The sequence below is a fragment of the Saimiri boliviensis genome, chromosome 12 (assembly GCF_048565385.1).
Source record: "Saimiri boliviensis isolate mSaiBol1 chromosome 12, mSaiBol1.pri, whole genome shotgun sequence".
Taxonomy (NCBI): Eukaryota; Metazoa; Chordata; class Mammalia; order Primates; family Cebidae; genus Saimiri; species Saimiri boliviensis.
In genome coordinates, this window is record NC_133460.1 from 48,077,455 (window position 1) to 48,097,422 (window position 19,968).

Below are 19,968 nucleotides of genomic sequence, written 5' to 3' on the forward strand. Positions count from 1 at the left end.
CCTCAGCTTCCCAAAGTGCTGGGACAGGGATGAGCCACTGTGCCTGGCTTGACAGTACCTATTATTTGAAAATATGTATAAATTAGGCCAACTTTGAAAAAACAATTTTATTGACTCTCAGTTATTTAACTTTGTTCATCTAGTCTAATGAGGTAATGCTTTTGAACTTTGTTTAGGCATGCTAAACATTTTTTTCTTTATCTTTTAAAGCTGGTTTATTGCAGCCTCCTGTTCGTATAGTTTCACAGCCACAACCGGCACGAAGATTAGATCCACCATCCCGATTTTCAGGAAGGAATGACAGAGGGGATCAAGTGCCTAACAGAAAAGATGACCGAAGGTATATTTTCTAAAGTATACTGTGGATGGTGGCAATACAGCAGTGTAAACATACTTAATGCCACTGAAGTATATACTTATAAATTTTTTAAATGGTAAACTTTATATTATGTTTATTTTACTACAAATTTACAAAAGTTAAGTATACTGTGGAATCTTGCTTATATTACCTACCCTACTTATTCATTGAAGAGCTTTTCTATATTATTAGAAATATTTTTTAGTAATCTTAGAAAAATTTGCTTTCAGTCGTGAAAGAGAGAGAGAAAGACGTAGATCCAGAGAAAGATCACCTCAGAGGAAACGTTCCCGGGAAAGATCTCCACGAAGAGAGCGAGAAAGATCACCTCGGAGAGTTCGACGTGTTGTTCCACGTTACACAGTTCAGTTTTCAAAGTTTTCTTTAGATTGGTAGGTTATTCCCCTGCCATTGTTTTCTTGAATTACCAATTTCATATAATTTGATAGAATATGTTACAGAGGTATTTTTCTTGCAACATTGATTTGCCGACAGTCAAGTGTTCTTCATATAAGGGCAGAAATACAATTTGAAGTAACTTAGTTCTCTACAAGGTTGCATTATTTTTAAACCCCATGAAGGATATCAACTGGTATTGAAAAAGGCAGCTCTTCAAGGAAATTCCTCTGTCATTAAGTTATTTCCTAAAGTTACAATCAGTTAAGATCTAGATTTATTGATAACTTGAAAACATGTATAGTCCATTGTATACAATGATTCGATAATATAGTAGTAAATCAAGTATTTCAAGTTTAGCTGGGGCAATGTAGTATAACAGAAACCCTAGATCTAAATATATATACTCAGAGACATACATAATTTATACATGTGTATGGTATATGTGTATGTACGTACATAAATATCTTACCTTCTGGAATCAGAAGTCATGGCAAATTACGAGGAATTTTTTTTTTTTTGAGGCTGAGTCTTACTCTGTCACCCAGGCTGGAATGCATTGGTGAGATTTTGGCTCACTGCAGCCTCCACCTCCCGGTTTAAGCGATTCCCCTGCCTTGGCCTCCTGAGTATCTGGGACTACAGGTGGTTAGCACCACGCCCAGCTAATTTTTTAATTTTTAGTAGAGATGGGATTTCACCATGTTGGCCAGGCTGGTCTGGAACTACTGACTTCAAGTGATCCGCCTGCCTCAGCCTCCCAAAGTGTTGTGTTAGAGGTATGAGCCACTGCACCTGGCCAAGTTGCCAGAAGTTTCTGAGGTTTACCTGCAAAACAAAGGTAATATTAACTAGCAAAATTATGGTGAGGGTTAGTTAATGTATCCAAAGCACTTAATCCAGTGTATGGCAGTTGTATATTCTTGATAATTAATGGTGGGTTGTTCTGGCAACTTGGTTAATAGATTAATAGATAGAACAAAACAAATTGGCAGTAAAATAATAAAATCATTAAAAGCAGTGTTCAAGGCTGTTTAGTCTAAAAGCAAATAGCTGTATGCACTTCAGTGGCCTGATAGGATATTAATACATTTAAACAGAGTAATAGTTACTATTCATAATACTGGCCAATCAGAGGCTAAAATTTTTATATATCCAGTTCGAGATTTAGTAAACCAGTGTATTTTAGTCCAGCTACTTAATGCCAAGAAAATTTGGCTTGGTAACTTTTTCTTAATTATGTTACATAGTTGATGTTCATTTACTCTTGTTTATGATCGAATAAGCAATTATTAATTTACTGGTTTTCTTCTTACCAATGTTTACTTTTTTTTTTTTTTTTGAGGCGGAGTTTCGCTCTTGCTACCCAGGCTGGAGTGCAATGGCGCGATCTCGGCTCACCGCAACCTCCGCCTCCTGGGTTCAGGCAATTCTCCTGCCTCAGCCTCCTGAGTAGCTGGGATTACAGGCATGTGCCACCATGCCCAGCTCATTTTTTTTTATTTTTAGTAGAAACGGGGTTTCACCATGTTGACCAAGATGGTCTCGATCTCTTGCCCTCGTGATCCACCCGCCTCGGCCTCCCAAAGTGCTGGGATTACAGGCTTGAGCCACCGCACCCGGCCTTTTTTTTTTTTTTTTTTTTTTTTGAGATGAAGTCTTGCTGTGTCGCCCAGGCTGGAGTGTAGTGGTGCAGTCTTGGCTCACTGCAACCTCTGCCTCCTGGGTTCAAGTGATTCTCCTGCCTTAGCCTCCCAAGGCACATATGGTGGTGTGTACCTGTAATTCCAGCTTCTCAGGAGTCTGAGGCAGGAGAATAGTGAAACCTCACCTCTACAAAAAGTAGAAGTTAGCCACATGTGGTAGTCCATCTGTAGTCCTAGCTATAATACTTGGGAGGCTGAGATGGAAAGAATACTTGAGCCCAGGAAACAGCAAGCTATGAATGTGACACACACTGCACTCTAGCCTTGGCGACAGAGCAAGATTCTGTCTGTAGATAGATTGGATAGATAATAGTATATTAACTGACAAGTTTATTGCTCTGTACTTTTATCCTTCAAATAAAGACATCTCTACATGTAGATTACTTCATCTTTCATACTTCTCTTTATAGTTGTCTTTAAAAAAGACAGAGGTTGTCTTTTCATCTTACATTATACTTTTAACAAATATTTCTTAATCTTTTACCATATTGACCTTTCAGTTCCTCTGTTTTAAAAGCTCTGCTTCTTAGGAAAAAGTAAATCATCTTTTAAAAAAATCATTGCGAGCCGGGCGCGGTGGCTCAAGCCTGTAATCCCAGCACTTTGGGAGGCCGAGGCGGGTGGATCACGAGGTCGAGAGATCGAGACCATCCTGGTCAACATGGTGAAACCCCGTCTCTACTAAAAATACAAAAAATTAGCTGGGCATGGTGGCACATGCCTGTAATCCCAGCTACTCAGGAGGCTGAGGCAGGAGAATTGCCTGAACCCAGGAGGCGGAGGTTGCGGTGAGCCGAGATCGCGCCATTGCACTCCAGCCTGGGCAACAAGAGCGAAACTCCGTCTCAAAAAAAAAAAAAAAAAAAAAAAAATCATTGCGAGATTTAAAAGACAAATTTATCTCCTCTATACATAATAATCAGGTATGGATCTTAATCATTCACAGAGATAGGGGTGTGGAGGTGCAGATGATTCAAGGAACATATGAGTTGATTTTGTATGGATTTTTATATTTAATTTTAAATGTAAGTGTGCTTGATCTAGGAACTTACTATAGTAAAATACAAGTTTTACTTTTTCTGCACTCAAAAAACCTGATTGAGGGACATACAGAACTACTAATTTGGTACCACTCATTGCTGTTTTGTATCCATTTTACATGAACCCTAAGTTTCAAGTAATCCACAGTTCCAAATGAGGAAACCTGCTCTTGTACAGATATTTTCTGGAGCTGAGGTTCAAGTTATTTCAAAGGGTCTTCTGTAACAAAAAGTAAAGAAATTGACCGGGTGCATTGGCTCATGCCTGTAATCCCAGTACTTTGGGAGGACAAGGTGGATGGATCATGAGGTCAGGAGATCAAGACCATCCTGGCTAATATGGTGAAACCCCGTCTCTACTAAAAATGCAAAAAAATTAGCTGGGCGTGGTGGCACGTGCCTGTAGTCCTAGCTACTTTAGGAGGCTGAGGCAGGAGAATCTCTTGAACCCAGGAGGTGGAGGTTGCAGTGAGCCATGGTCACGCCACTGCACCCCAGCTTGGTGATAGAGCAAGACTCTGTCTCAAAAAAGAACGAAAGAAAGATAACACTGAGATACTGTTTATTCAAAACTTTGAGTATACAAATTTGAAAGTAGTATTTTCATGTGTCTATTCATATCTATAGCTCATTCATTAGTAACTGACTTTGTCTTTGAGCTTATGTTTTACTATGTCCAGTTATATTTGCTTCAGAATTGAGTGAATGTTTGTGTAACCTTTTTATTAAGGCTATTTATTCACTACTCATGTCTGTTTTTCAGTCCCAGTTGTGACATGATGGAACTAAGGCGCCGTTATCAGAATTTGTATATACCTAGTGACTTTTTTGATGCTCAGTTTACATGGGTGGATGCTTTCCCTTTGTCAAGACCATTTCAGCTGGGAAATTACTGCAATTTTTATGTAATGCACAGAGAAGTAGAGTCCTTAGAAAAAAATATGGCCATTCTTGATCCACCAGATGCTGACCACTTATACAGTGCAAAGGTTTGTATTCCACTGTGATATACAGCTTAAATTTCTTAGTTATTCGTAATAAAAGGGTATGTAGAATTAACCTTTAGAGAGTGGTTGTTAGGTAGACCTGAATACCTGTTTTTTTCTTGACTGCTTAATCCTATTTTGGTTAAAAATTTAATTTAAGCTCTCTTTGCCTCATATCTTAAGCTGTAAAACTGGTTATTATTCTAACATTTTATAAAAATGTGAAGATAAAATTGATGTTAATGAGACATTTGGAATATTGTATGACTTCTGGTAGCCTCAGATAAAACTTAATGTTAGATGAATGCACTAAATATTTGTCTCAAGGGAAACATTAAGTATATTATGTAAAGTAAATAGTTTTCTTCTGTTTAAAGCATTGACTGAAAAAACATCCTTTCAAAAGTTAAATAAGTAATTATAAGGTATCTAGGCCTGGCGCGGTGGCTTGCGCCTGTAATCCCAGCACTTTGGGAGGCTGAGGTATCTGATACTGTTTTTGCTACAATATTTTACTTCCTATTTTTACTAAAAAATTTCAGATATCTAATATTTAATGATAATTAGTAGTGCTTCTCATTTTTTCACATTACTTTAGACTTTTGACAGGATTGAATTATTTGACTATAATAGGTAATGCTGATGGCTAGCCCTAGTATGGAAGATTTGTATCATAAGTCATGTGCTCTTGCTGAAGACCCACAAGAACTTCGAGATGGATTTCAACATCCTGCTAGACTTGTTAAGGTAAAAGGACACATTTGTTTTAACTTTAGATGTATTCACTTGGCTTAGCTGTAATTTTGTACACATACAACTTAAAACCTTACATTTTAATTTTTATTGATAAGTTTAATGACTAATTTCAGTATTAAGGCACGTAGATGTTTTTCTCATTCCAGATTACGTCTATATCTTACCTGTATGCTATTAGTTCAACTGTCATTTTGATGTTTTACATTTGTAATATAGTAAAATCTTAGTGGTAATCAGATTCAGAGTGTCTTTGGATGTTGTTGAATTATAGCTTGTTTCTTTAAAAGAACTCTATCTGAAGAAATATTTTAGAAGGATGAGTTATGATGTGTGTAAATCCTATTCCATTGCTGAAATGCAGTGTGGAACACAATGAACTGAACTCTTCCTTGACTGACAGATACCAGAGGTAGTAAAAATGATATTGGAAAGGTTTGTACCTTTCCTTCTCAAGTATCTTATTTGTAATTTGACAGGGTGCATAATATATGTAAATGATTCTTTGTTTTGACTTAGTTTTTAGTGGGCATGAAAGGCAAGGATGAAGCTATGGCCATTGGAGGCCACTGGTCTCCTTCGTTGGATGGACCAGACCCAGAAAAAGATCCCTCTGTGTTGATTAAGACTGCTATTCGTTGTTGTAAGGCTCTGACAGGCATTGATCTAAGTGTGTGCACACAATGGTAAGTACCAACATATTTCTTGATTAGAAGTGTTTTACTAATAGTTTATTTAGTTTTCTTGTCAATCAGCCTCTTCCCCGTTTATTTTAGCAACCCTGGTCATGCAGGTAATCTCAAAGGAAAATCCCCATTTGTAGCTAAACTTTATTTGGTGCCAAAATGTTTTGGGGAAAAAGAATTAAGACTAATCAAATAAACTGAAAATTTAAATGTTTTGTTATGCTGTACTTTGGAAGTTGGATGTATGTTGAAAATACTTTTCATTTCATGCATAGCTGGAGAAGATCGTCAAGAGAGAACTTCATTTCATTATAATTCTTTTGTTATAAAATGATGTAGTTGCTGATTATTTTTGTTCAGCCATATTTTCTCTTGAGGCTTATTTGTCCTGTGTATTTTAGTTTATCTCTTGTGACTTGATTTGAGAATATTCTTTTTTAGCACATGAAATCTGAACAGCTATCCAGCTTCTTCAGGTATTCTCTAAAATATGGGTAGCTCTGTAATCAAACTTGAAAATGCCTTGGGAGAACATATTCTTCCTTTAACCAATTAAATATTGTACAAATGTACCAAAAGAGGAACTATGGCTTCTATAATTTTTTTTTCTTTAGACCAACCTCAAGTTCTTGCAGCAAAATTTCTTTACTTGATGTGCTACAAGTGAACTAGGGTCTTTAAAATGTATTTTAGAATTTTTTTTCCAACATGCTTCTTCCCTTGCAACAGGTACCGTTTTGCAGAGATTCGCTACCATCGCCCTGAGGAGACCCACAAGGGGCGTACAGTTCCAGCTCATGTGGAGACAGTGGTTTTATTTTTCCCGGATGTTTGGCATTGCCTTCCCACCCGCTCAGAGTGGGAAACCCTCTCCCGAGGATACAAGCAGCAGCTGGTCGAGAAGCTTCAGGGTGAACGCAAGGAGGCTGATGGAGAACAGGCACTGAACGCTAATCCCTTTTTCTATTTCCGCTTCTCACAGGCACAGGAACACAGGCACAAATGCACACCACACACTACATAACAAACACACATGGAGGAACATAACTGGTAACAGCGACTGGTAATCCAGCTTTCAGCAGTATAGTTGTATGTTCTTTTCTTTTAAAAATTCTGTCTATTATCCTAACTTTAAGAGTGCTGAGACCTCAAAGGAAAATAAGTTGTGCTTAAATTGCACAGAATTTTGTTTTTATCATAGGTCTAGTTGCTGGAATCTGGGACCCAGTTGTTGAACAAGATTCAGTATTAAGCCATTTTAAACATTTTGCCATTTTCTAAAATTTAAAAAGTTTTCTTTTTCATGGTCATCAGTTCTAGTCAAGGATATTTGAAATTGGACAACCACAAGTCTGAGAGATTTGAAATTTCAGGCTATGTGGCAACGTCTTTGGTACATTTCAAAGGTCTGACTAAATCAGTCTTTGGGTGGCTTGAAAATTGGGGCAAGATCACACACTGTGTGGTTTGTGGAGACCGGCAGTGTTTGTGCATCCCTGATATCCTTTGTGTTGTAATTTATCACCCTTTTGTGTTTCACAGATCTGGCTTTGATTGGCTGATGAGTGTCTTTGTGATCAGTTAAAAGTGGTAGAATGTATGTACGTGGACTTGCCTAAATAATAACTTTAGGAGAAGACAATCTGAAACATTTGTGACCTTGCACAGATCAGCAACAGACTTTTAAAAATAAATTATTTTTATTTTAAGGTTTCATAATGGTAATTACATTCTTAACTTTGTATGTCAGGATGAAGAAGAGAAAGATGATGGTGAAGCTAAAGAAATTTCTACACCTACCCATTGGTCTAAACTTGATCCAAAGACAATGAAGGTAACTTTGATAAGGATGGATTTTATTTAATTTTTTCAGTTAAAAAACATTTTTTTTGAGATGGAGTCTTGCTCTGTTGCCCAGGCTGGAGTGCAGTGGCATGATCTCGGCTCACTGCATGTCCACCTCCTGGGTTCAAGCGATTCTCCTGTTTCAGCCTCCTGAATACCTGGGATTACAGGCATGTATCACTATACCTAGGTAATTTTTGTGTGTTTTTTTGTTTTGTTTTGTTTTGTAGATACTGGGTTTCACATGTTAGCCAGACTGGTCTTGAACTCCTGACCTCAGGTGATCCACCCGCCTCAGCCTTTCAGAGTGCTGAGATTATAGGCATGAGCTACCGTGCCCAGCTATTTTTGTGCTTTTTTTAGCAGAGATGGGGTTTTGCCATTGTTTGCCATGCTGATCTTGAACTCAGACTCCCAAGTAGTTGGATTACAGGCATGTGCTACCACGCCTAGCTCATTTGTATTTTTAGTAGAGACGAGGTGTCTCCATGTTAGTCAGGCTCGTCTCGAACTCCTGACCTCAGGTGACCAGCCCACCTTGGCCTCCCAAAGTGTTGGGATTACAGGCATGGGTCACTGCAGCTGGCCTAAGGATGCTTTTTAATTTGAAATTGCTCAACAGAAGTAAGAGTAATATTCATAATAATAAGGGCATAGTTTTTTCAGACAAAAGCTATTCAGGATGAAATCCACTGATTTTATATGTATATAGCATATATTGTATTATTTTACTTTATTTTATTTTTTTTAAATAGTTTCACTCTGTCACCCAGGGTGGAGTGCAATGGCACGATCTCAGCTTACTGCAACGTCTTCCTCCTGGGTTCAGGTGATTCTCTTGCCTCGGCCTCCCTAGTAGCTGGGATTACAGGTGCCCTGCCACCACACCCGGCTAATTTTTGTGGTTTTAGTAGAGATGGGGTTTCAGCATGTTGGCCAGTCTAGTGACCTCAGATGATCCACCCACCTTGGCCTCTCAAAGTGCTGCCCCGTGCCCGGCCAATTGTATTTATATGTGTGTAAGTTAAAAGAGAGTTTTATAAATCAGTGCAGCCAATATCCATTGAATGCCTGTAATTTAGAAGGGCCTATAATATAACTATAGTAACTTTGAGAACTGACGAAGAAGGTAAGATTTCTGAACTAAGTAACTTCAATTCAAGGGGATGGGAAGAAACACATGAAAAATGTAATTTGGTTTTTTAAACAAAATATTTTTTTTTGAGACAAAGTCTTGGCTGTGTTTCCCAGGCTGGAGTGCAGTAGAGTGATCTTGGCTCACTGTATCTTTGGCCTCCTGGGTTCAAGCGATTCTTGTGCCTCAGCCTGTTAAGTAGCTTGGATTACAGGCATGCACAACCATGCCAGGCTAATTTCTGTATTTTTAGTAGAGATGGGATTTTGCCATATTGGTCTGGCTAGTCTCACACTCCTGGCCTCAAGTGATCAGCCCACTTCCGCCTCCTAGAGTGTTAGGATTACAGGGGTGAGCCACCATGCCAGGTAAAACATTGATACACATCTAAACTGGGAAGAGCCTGGGAGTGGTGGCTCACACCTCTAATCGCAGCACTTTGAAAGGTACAGATGGGCAGATTGCTTGAGCCCGGGAGTTTGAGACCACCTTGTGCAATATATATAGATCACCTTGGGCAATATACATATATATATATTTGAGACAGTGTCTTGCTTCGTTGCCCAGACTGGAGTGCAGTGGCACAATCTCAACCTCTGCCTTCCGGGTTCAAGCGATTCTTGTGCCTCAGCCTCTCAAGTATCTGGAACTATAGGTCTGTGCCACCATACCTGACTAATTTTTGTATTTTCAGTAGAGACGGGATTTCATCATGTTGGCTAGGCCAGTTTCAGACTCCTGACATCAAGTGATCCACTGCACCTGGCCTGCTATCATTTTTAACATTGTTACATGTTTTAATCCATTTGTATTTTTCTGGATACAAGCTTTGTGATTGGTTGGTTGGTTATTTTATGTAAAAGTTACAATCACTTCAATCTGAGGATATTGAGTAGAAAAAAAACCACAACCATAAAATAATAAGCCAAGTGGCTCATGTCTGTGATCCAGCACTTCTGGAGGCTTAAGCAGGAGGATTGCTTCAGCCTAGGAGTTCAAGACCAGCTTCTGCAACATAGCGAGGCTCTGTCTTTACAAAAAATTTAAAAAAATTATTTGGGCATAGTGGCACACACCTGTAGTTCCAGCTACTTGGGAAGCTAAGGTGGGAGGATTGCTTAAGCTTAGAAGGTGGAGCCTACAGTGCACTATGATTGTGCCGCTACACTCCAGCTTAGGCAACAAAGTGAAATCCTATCTAGGAGAGAGAGAGAGAGAGAGAGTGTGTGTGTGTGTGTGTGTGTGTGTGTGTGTGTAAGGTTGCAGCGAGGTACAATGCTTTATGCCTATAATCCCAGCACTTTGGGAGGCCCATATGGGCAGATTGCTTCAGCCCAGTAGTTCAGCATCAGCCCTGGCAACATACTAAGACTCTGTCTCTACCAAAAAATAGTAATAGTAATAATAATAATTCGCCAAGGCTGGTGATGCATGCCTGTAGTCCTAGCTACCCAGGAGCCTCAGATGGGAGGATCACTTGAGCTTAGAAGGTGAAGGCTGCAATAAGCTGTGATTGTGCCACTGCACTTCAGCCTGGGTGACAGAGCAAGACCCTGCCACAAAAAAAAAAAAAAGAAAAATGACTCATCCTCTTGCATTAACATTACTTTTGTCCATATTTTAAAATATTTTATACTATTCAATTTAATTGATACACAGATTTTTTTCTTAGGTGTTACTTTTTTTTACAGGGACAGAGTACAATGGTGTGATTAGAGTTTACTGCAGCTTCAAAATCCTAGGGTCAAGTGGTCTTCTCACCTAAGCCTGTCAAGTAGCTTGGCTAAATGGATGCTCCATCATGCCTGGCTAATTTTTTTTTTACTTTTAAGAGATGGGTTTTGTTATGTTCCCCAGACTGATTTTAAACTCCGGGCCTCAAGCGATCCTCCCACCTTGGACTCCAAAAGTGCTCAGTTTACCAGCACGAGCCACCATTCCTGGCTGGTATTTCTCTTTTATTAGACATTTGTTTATTTACTTACTTTGAGAAACAAGATCTCTGTTGCCGTGGTTGGAGTACAGTACCTAGTTCAATGAAACCTAAAATTCCTAGGCTCAAGCAATCTTCCCATCTTAGCTTCCTAGGCATTCACCACCACACCTGGCTAATTTATGAGACATTTAGACTCTCCACTGTGTTTTTTTTTTTTTTTTTTTTTTTAGACGGGGTTTCGCTCTTGTTACCCAGGCTGGAGTGCAATGGCGCGATCTCGGCTCACCGCAACCTCCGCCTCCTGGGTTCAGGCAATTCTCCTGCCTCAGCCTCCTGAGTAGCTGGGATTACAGGCACACGCCACCATGCCCAGCTAATTTTTTGTATTTTTAGTAGAGACGGGGTTTCACCATGTTGACCAGGCTGGTCTCGATCTCTTGACCTCGTGATCCACCCGCCTCGGCCTCCCAGAGTGCTGGGATTACAGGCTTGAGCCACCGCGCCCGGCCTTCATTTTGCATTTTCACAAGCATTGTGTGAGCTGTACAAATATTCTTTTCACCAGATTTTAAAAAAATTACACGGAAGACCTGGTGCAGTGTAATCCTAGCATTTTGGGAGGCCAAGGCAGGCAGATCACAAGGTCAGGAGTTTGAGACCAGCTTGACCAACATGGTGAAACCCCATCTCTACTATAAGTACAAAAATTAGCTGGGCATGGTGACACGTGCCAGTAATCCCAGCTACTTGAGGAGCTGAGTCAGGAGAATCAACTTGAGTGCTGAGACAGGAGAATCGGAACCTGGGAGGCAGAGGTTGCGGTGAGCTGAGATCGCGCCACTGCATTGCAGCCTGGATGACAGAGGCGCCATTTCAAAAAAAAAAAAAAAATCACACAAAAAATAATTGTAGCTAGTTCGTTTCCTATTTCAATGTCCCTTTTTTTCCTGTGTTTTTATGCTCCATATATTCAGGTAAATGATCTCCGAAAAGAATTAGAAAGTCGAGCTCTTAGTTCCAAAGGATTAAAATCTCAGTTAATAGCCCGATTGACAAAACAGCTTAAAGTAGAGGAACAAAAAGAAGAGCAGAAGGAGTTAGAGAAATCTGAAAAAGAAGAGGATGAGGAGGATGATAGGAAATCTGAAGATGATAAAGAGGTATGTACTCAGTCTATCATTGTACTCTATGGTATTAATATTGGTGTATAGGATGGAATATGTGAGTTAAGTTAATGTGTGTGGCCAAAGTGGGTGGATCACAAGGGCAGATTGAGACCATCCTGGCCAACATGGTGAAAGCCTGTCTCTACTAGAAATACAAAAAAAAAAAAAAAAAAAAGCTGGGCATGGTGATGTGCACCTATAGTTCCATCTACTCAGGAGGCTGAGGCAGGAGACTCCTTGATCCCCCCGGAGGTGGAGGTTGCAGTGAGCCAAGATCTTGCCACTGCACTCCAGCCTGGGCAATACAGTGAGACTCCATCTCAAAAAAGAGATGATGTGTTTCTGTACTTTTATTTATTTATTCATGTTTTTGAGACAGAGTTTTGCTCTTGTTGCCCAGGCTGGAGTGCAATGGTGCAATCTTGGCCCACCACAACCTCTACCTCCCAGATTCAAGCAATTCTCCTGCCTCAGGCTCCTGAGTAGCTGGGATTATAGGCATGTGCTACCATGGCTGGCTAAATTTGTATTTTTAGTAGAGATGGGGTTTCTCCATGTTATTCAGCTGGTCTCGAACTCCCAACCTCAGGCCTTCTGCCTGCCTCGGCCTCCCAAAGTTTTGTGATTACAGGCGTGAGCCACCACGCCTGGCATGTATACTTTTATTAAGGTGCAGTTTACTTGTAATAAAAGTGAACCTTTTTATGAACTGTTCTGTGAGTTTTTACAAATGCATATAGTTGTGTAACCACCACCACTGCAATGAAGATACAAAACAATTCTAGGTAAATGGCTCAGTCTAGTGAACAATTCTAGGTAAATGGCTCTGTCTAGTGAAGTGCTTATTCCATAATTTGGCTGCTTCTAAAACAATGTGTTTGATTGAATCAAACCGTGAGACTCAGAGTGTTTATTCAAACTGTTTTACGCTTCCGTTTTATGTCCAATAGAGTAACTCCTGAATGCATAAGCCTGTTACTTGTTCTCTAAATTTGAAATATAGGGATTTGAGAAGTGTGTTTTAGCACCAGTAACTGGATAAGCTACATAATCTGTTTCTAAATCTTATACATTGTAAAGTACACATCACAATTTATCTAGAATTTCTGCCAGATATGTTTAAATCTAATAGTGAGAAAATAATCAGGTAAGTCTAAAATGTGAAAACATTTTTAAAAATTTAGAATGTGAAAAATTGGCCGGGTGCGGTGGCTCAAGCCTGTAATCCCAGCACTTTGGGAGGCCGAGGCGAGTGGATCACGAGGTCGAGAGATCGAGACCATCCTGGTCAACTTGGTGAAACCCCGTCTCTACTAAAAACACACACAAAAAAGTAGCTGGGCATGGTGGCGCTTGCCTGTAATCCCAGCTAGTCAGGAGGCTGAGGCAGGAGAATTGCTTGAACCCAGGAGGCGGAGGTTGCGGTGAGCCGAGATCGCGCCATTGCACTCCAGCCTGGGTAACAAGAGCGAAACTCCGTCTCAAAAAAAAAAAAAAAAAAATAGAATGTGAAAAATTCTCAAAGAAGCTTTCCTAAACTTTTCAAAAAGTAGTCCATATAATGAAAGATTAAAATAATAAATGGTTAAAGGGATGTCTTAAATTAAAGGAGGCTAATTTGAAACATCAACCAAATAAGTAAACTAAGTGAAACCTGACTAGATCCTGGATATGAGAAAATTTTCATAAAGAGTATTTGGGACAGTTCAAGAAATTTGATTATAGAAATGGATGTGACATTAGATAATATTAAAGCAGTGTTAAATTTCTTGAATGTGATAATAGTTTTGTAACTGTGTAGGATAGTTACCTTGTTCTTATGTAATACATGGACTTGTGATTTCTTTGTTTTTATTTTTTGAGATGGAGTCTTGCTCCATCGCCCAGGCTGGAGTGCAGTGGCACTGCTTCCTGGGTTCAAGCCATTCTTGTACCTCAGCCTCCTGAGTAGCAGGGATTACAGGCGCCCATACCATACCTGGCTAATTTTTGTGTTTTTAGTAGAGATGGGGTTTTGCCATGTTAGCCAGGCTGATCTCAAACTTCTGACCTCAGATGGTCTGCCCACCTTGGCCTCCTGAAGTGCTAGGATTACAGGTGTGAGCCACCATGCCTGGCCTTCTATGAGTTATTTTCATGATGAAATTATCCCAGAGTTGGCCAATGAGAGTTCTTTTAAGTTATGTGCCCTTTTTTTAATCACTTTCTGAGGCTTTCTTTACTTACTAGCTTGATAAAGCATTTCAGTTTTATTTTGTGCTATCATTGTCCTAGTTCAGGAATCAGTCATTTCACCAGGAAGCCCTGGTTTCTTTTTAGTGAAGAATGATATTTGGAAGCCAAGATGTGCTCATTGCAATTAGGTTGCTGCTCCCAACCCCTTTCATTGAATGGAGGTATGAAAGATGATTGATTGATTGATGACATTTTATATATGTGTGTATATATATATATATATATATATATATATATATATACACACACACACACACATATATATATATTTACATCTTTATATTTCTATATCTTATATATATTGGAACCTGTGAATTTACACAGGTACAGTTCTTCCAGTGATCTGACTCTCTACCCTGTGCTATCTCTGCATGGATTACTCTCCTTGCTCCATCTGGGTTTCAATACTTAGTAATAAAGTGGCTCATATCACTGGGTAGTTGCGGCTCCACTACCCTTCGAGCCTCCATCTCCTGTATAGGCATCTACCTTTCTTGAAAAGAGGATATCTATAGAACTGAATAGTTCAGAACAGATGGAGACAACATCGTGATACCCTGTCTCTACAAAAAAAAATGGTCACACGTGTCTGTAGTATCAGCTATTAAAAGGGCTGACATGGGAAGATTACTTCAACCCAGGAGGTCAACACTGTAGGAGCTGTGATCACACCACTACACTCTGGCTAGGGTGACAGAGTGAGACCCTGTTTCAAAGCAGGGAAAAAAAAAAAAAAAAGATTGCATATAATGAAATGCACAGACCCTTACCAAGTTGTAGATCATTTCCATCTTCCATCCAGTCCCTTTTTGTATTGACTTTTAGCAGGCCCAATTCCCCTTCCCATGGCCACTTCTATTAGAGAAGCTGAAGAATTGCTACAGATAGGGTCATATACATGACCTGTCTAACAATCATATACTCACTTTATGAATCTTGAATGTTAACAACATGATGCAGAAGAATGCTTGTGTCTTTTGTAACATTTTCTTTTAGCACACTTTAAAAATAGTTAAAATTTTTATCTGCCATGTGGTGATGTCTTTCTGGCCCACTTTCATCATCTTCAGGGATGTATTTCTGCTGCTGCTTCTCACTCTTTTTTTAAATCCTAAATTTGTATGGGATTTGACCTCAATACTTTTGTATTCATTTTTATGTGCGTTTAGTTTGCCTGAACTTTATCAAGGTAGTTTGTTTCAGATAGCTTTTCTGACTTCTTTGAGCTCTGCTCTTATATTCTATTGTTTTCTTCTTTTGTCAAAAACATGTGGCTTGCTTTCTGAAGCTTTCTGTCTCTTTTGCCCTTTATCACTTTTAATCTGGGCCTTCTGTGTCTTTGTTGTCTCTTTCCTACTCCCAGCAGTTTCTCCTCAGTGTAGGGCCCTGTAAATGAGATTTGCAAGTTTGTAAGGCTGGAGTGGTGTATGCCACTTTAGATCTTCAAATGAATTCTCCACTCACTGTCTTGTTGGGGGTAAAATTTTGCCTGGTTTCAGCTGGTGCACTTTCCAGTAGATACCTACTGGCTGTTTTTTGGTTTTCTTGTTCTCCTATTGCTTCTTTATGCTTTCTTCAGACATATTTAACACATAGGTCTTTTGGCCTTTTCCCACCCATTCGTATATTGGTTTGTGGGGATACCTTGTCACTTAGTTTTCTTGTGAATGCCATCGGTTTTTAAAATTTTGATACCTATATTGCTTTGTCTCTTTAGTCTAGGGTTTCAAGAAGATCCAAACTTATGCTACCATCACTGTTTTCCCAGAATTTTCTAATTTATATAATCTCAATATAGGTAATTCTTACCCCCGCTCTTTACGAGGCGGTTTCTTATGTTGGGAGATCCAAAAGAAAGTTAGGAGCCATCAAAATTTACTACCCTTAGTCAATTTGAGCTTTTCTTTCTTCTCAACTCTTATGGTTAGTATAAGCACCATGAAGAGTCATGGGAATTTTGTTCCTTTTCTTTATGTGTTATATGTTCGATATATATTCATCTTCCATGTATATCACACATGCAGATTTAACCTTGACTTGAAATTTCAAATATTTAGGAAGAAGAAAGGAAACGTCAGGAGGAAATGGAACGCCAGCGTCGAGAAAGAAGATATATTTTGCCTGATGAACCAGCCATCATTGTACATCCAAATTGGGCTGCAAAAAGTGGCAAATTTGATTGTAGCATCATGTCTTTGAGTGTCCTTTTGGATTACAGATTAGAGGATAATAAAGAACATTCATTTGAGGTAATGTTTTAAGTTTGAAATAAGATCCATATGAGGTCCACACATTATGACTAGTTAATATATCTGAAATCTCTTTGTTTTGAGACAGAATTTCACCCTTACTACCCAGGCTGGAGTGCAGGGGTGCAGTGGGGGCTCACTGCAATCTCCAGCTCCTGGGTTCAAGCAGTTCTCCTGCTTCAGCCTCCCAAGTAGCTGGGATTACAGACACCTGCCACCATGCCCAGCTAAGTTTTGTATTTTTAGTAGAGACAGGGTTAACCATGTTAACCAGGCTAGTTTCAAACTCCTGGCCTCAGGTGATCTGCCCATCTCAGCCTCCCAAAGATCAGGGATTACAGACGTGAGCCACCATGGCCGGATCTCTGAAATCTCTTTGAATGCCTCTTTCGTTGCTTTTGTTTTGTTTTGTTTTTAGTTTTTCTTGTTTTCGTCTTGTATTCTACTTTTTAGGAAACAACAGATGATTTCTCCTCCAAAGTTTTCTTATAGACTCAGCTTTGTTGATTGCATTTCTTTGGTATGGTTTATGTGTTCCTCTATTCTCTGTATTTCATGTAAATGGATAGTTGGATTTAAATTCTTAATTAAGTTCAGTTTTGTTTTTTCCTAAGATGCTTTCTTTTTTTTTTTTTTTTGAGACGGAGTTTCGCTCTTGTTACCCAGGCTGGAGTGCAATGGCGCGATCTCCACCTCCTGGGCTCAGGCAATTCTCCTGCCTCAGCCTCCTAAGTAGCTGGGATTACAGGCACGCGCCACCACGCCCAGCTAGTTTTTTGTATTTTTAGTAGAGACGGGGTTTCACCATGTTGACCAGGATGGTCTCGATCTCTCGACCTCGTGATCCACCCGCCTCGGCCTCCCAAAGTGCTGGGATTACAGGCTTGAGCCACCGCGCCCAGCCTAAGATGCTTTCTTAAGTAGTGTGGTGTGTTCTTTCTTCAGGATATCCATAATGTCTAGTTGTCTCTTTTGGGGATGCGGTAATGCTTTATTTTTTTCTCTAGAATTAAAATAACATTTAATACCATTTAAAGAGATTAAAAATTTAATTTGTGTTTGAGTTGTAGGAGAAAATAATTGTTGTTTAACTTGATTGTTAATCTATTTTTTGTATCATTATTTTATTTTATTACTTAGTTATTTATTTTTGAGACTGGGTCTTGCTTTGTCACCCAGGCTGGAATACAATGGCATTATCTTGGCTCACTGCAACCTCTGCCTCCCAGGCTCAAGCAATTCTCCTGCCTCAGCCTCCTGGGTAGCTGAGATTACAGGCGTCTGCCACCACACCCAGCTAATTTTTTGTATTTTTAGTAGAGATGAGGTTTCACAATGTTGGCCGGGCTGGTCTCTAAAACTCCTGACCTCATGTGGTCCACCTGCCTGAGCCTCCCCTCAGAGTGCTGGGATTACAGGCATGAGCCTATTCATTTATTTATTGAGACAGAGTCTCCCTCTGTCACCCAGGCTGGAACACAGTGACATGATCTTGGCTCACCGCAGCCTCCACCTCCCAGGTTTGAGCAGTTCTCCTCCCTCAGCCTCCCGAGTAGCTGCAGTTACAGGTGTATGCCACCAAGCCCATCTAATCTTTGTATTTTAGTAGAGTTGGGGTTTTGCCATGTTGGCCAGTCTGATCTCAAACTCCTGACCTCAGGTGATGCACTTGCCTTAGTCTTCCAAAGAGCTGCAATTTCAGCCATGAGCCACTTCACCTGGCCTGTATAATTATTTTAGAGCAGCTTTACAGTATGTGCTTATATGATTGTTAGTTTTCAAAACAATTGAAGACTTTTATCTCCAAGTATGTAATTACTTCACTCCTTAAAAATAGAATTTCCAACGTTAATTTTTTTTTTTTTTTCTTAAGACGGAGTCTCGCTTTTGCCAGGCTGCAGTGCAGTGGTGCTATCTCAGCTCACTGCAGCTTCCGCCTCCTGGGTTCAAGTGATTCTTCTCCTGCCTCAGCCTCCCGAGTAGCTGGGACTACAGGTGCACACCACCATGCCCAGCTAATTTTTGTATTTTTAGTAGAAACTGGGTTTCACCATGCTGGCCAGGATAGTGTGGTTCTCTTAATCTTGTGATCCACCCACCTGTGCCTCCCAAAGTACTGAGATTACAGGCATGAGCCACTGTGTCCTGCCCAACATACTAATTTTGTAGTATCCTGTACAAAATCATGATACTGTATATCTAAAATTTTTATTGTGTTTAATTATTGTATCTTATCAATATATGTTCTTTCATTTTCTAAATTATATTAGAAAAATCAGTCATGCTTCTTTGACCCAGAATGTCATTGTCCACCAAGTGGTAAGATGAAAATCAAGGAAGACTGGAGACCTTTGAGGATTACTGAGGCAATTATAAACGTAAAATATGTCTTTACTGGTATTTATATAAAACATGTTGTAAATATTAAAATATGTTCAAATTTTGGGATTTTTTTTCAATGTTAATTATTCCAATAAGCAGATGTCCTTAAAATTAGATGGTATAGGCCGGGCGCAGTGGCTCAAGCCTGTAATCCCAGCACTTTGGGAGGCCGAGGCGGGTGGATCACGAGGTCGAGAGATCGAGACCATCCTGGTCAACATGGTGAAACCCCGTCTCTACTAAAAATACAAAAATTAGCTGGGCATGGTGGGGCGTGCCTGTAATCCCAGCTACTCAGGAGGCTGAGGCAGGAGAATTGCCTGAGCCCAGGAGGCGGAGGTTGCGGTGAGCCGAGATCGCGCCATTGCACTCCAGCCTGGGTAACAAGAGCGAAACTCTGTCTCAAAAAAAAAAAAAAAAAAAAAAAATTAGATGGTATGTGACTTTACTTTTATGAAGCAGTTACCTGGCCAGGTGCAGTGGCTTACACCTTAATCCCAGCACTTTGGGAGGCAGAGGTAGGTGGATCACCTGAGGTCAGGAGTTTGAAACCAGCCTGACCAACATGGTGAAACCCCGTCTCTACTGAAAATACAAAAAAATTAGCCAGGTGTGGTGATAGGTGCCTGTAACCCCAGCTACTCAGAAGGCTGAGACAGGAAAATTGCTTGAACCTAGTGGGCAGAGGTTGCAGTGAGCCAAGATTTCACCACTGCACTGCAGCCTGGGCAACAGAGCAAGACTCTGTCTCAAAAAATAAAATAAAAAGCCGGGCGCGGTGGCTCAAGCCTGTAATCCCAGCACTTTGGGAGGCCGAGGTGGGTGGATCACGAGGTCGAGAGATCGAGACCATCCTGGTCAACATGGTGAAACCCCGTCTCTACTAAAAATACAAAAAACTAGCTGGGCGTGGTGGTGCATGCTGTAATCCCAGCTACTCAGGAGGCTGAGGCAGGAGAATTGCCTGAGCCCAGGAGGCGGAGGTTGCGGTGAGCCAAGATCGCGCCATTGCACTCCAGCCTGGGTAACAAGAGCGAAACTCCATCTCAAAAAAAAATAAATAAATAAAATAAAATAAAATAAAATAAAAAGTAA

General features: G+C 40.1%; 1 protein-coding gene and 1 non-coding gene across 5 annotated transcripts in view; both read left to right on the forward strand.

Moving 5' to 3' along the window:
* Positions 1-19,968, forward strand: part of CCAR1 (cell division cycle and apoptosis regulator 1) — an 81,246-nt gene that overhangs the window by 41,041 nt on the left and 20,237 nt on the right. For all 4 annotated transcript variants that reach the window (XM_074382336.1, XM_039478052.2, XM_074382337.1 and 1 more), the window contains 9 exons: positions 211-340; positions 589-750; positions 4,264-4,489; positions 5,120-5,233; positions 5,759-5,925; positions 6,655-6,865; positions 7,676-7,759; positions 11,816-12,001; positions 16,300-16,491. In XM_074382336.1, the coding sequence (XP_074238437.1) occupies positions 211-340; positions 589-750; positions 4,264-4,489; positions 5,120-5,233; positions 5,759-5,925; positions 6,655-6,865; positions 7,676-7,759; positions 11,816-12,001; positions 16,300-16,491 (1,472 nt within the window). The remainder of the gene's footprint in view (positions 1-210; positions 341-588; positions 751-4,263; positions 4,490-5,119; positions 5,234-5,758; positions 5,926-6,654; positions 6,866-7,675; positions 7,760-11,815; positions 12,002-16,299; positions 16,492-19,968) is intronic.
* On the forward strand, positions 5,561-5,627 carry LOC120367481 (small nucleolar RNA SNORD98). The gene has a single exon (XR_005581859.1). It is a non-coding gene; the product is annotated as a small nucleolar RNA SNORD98 (small nucleolar RNA).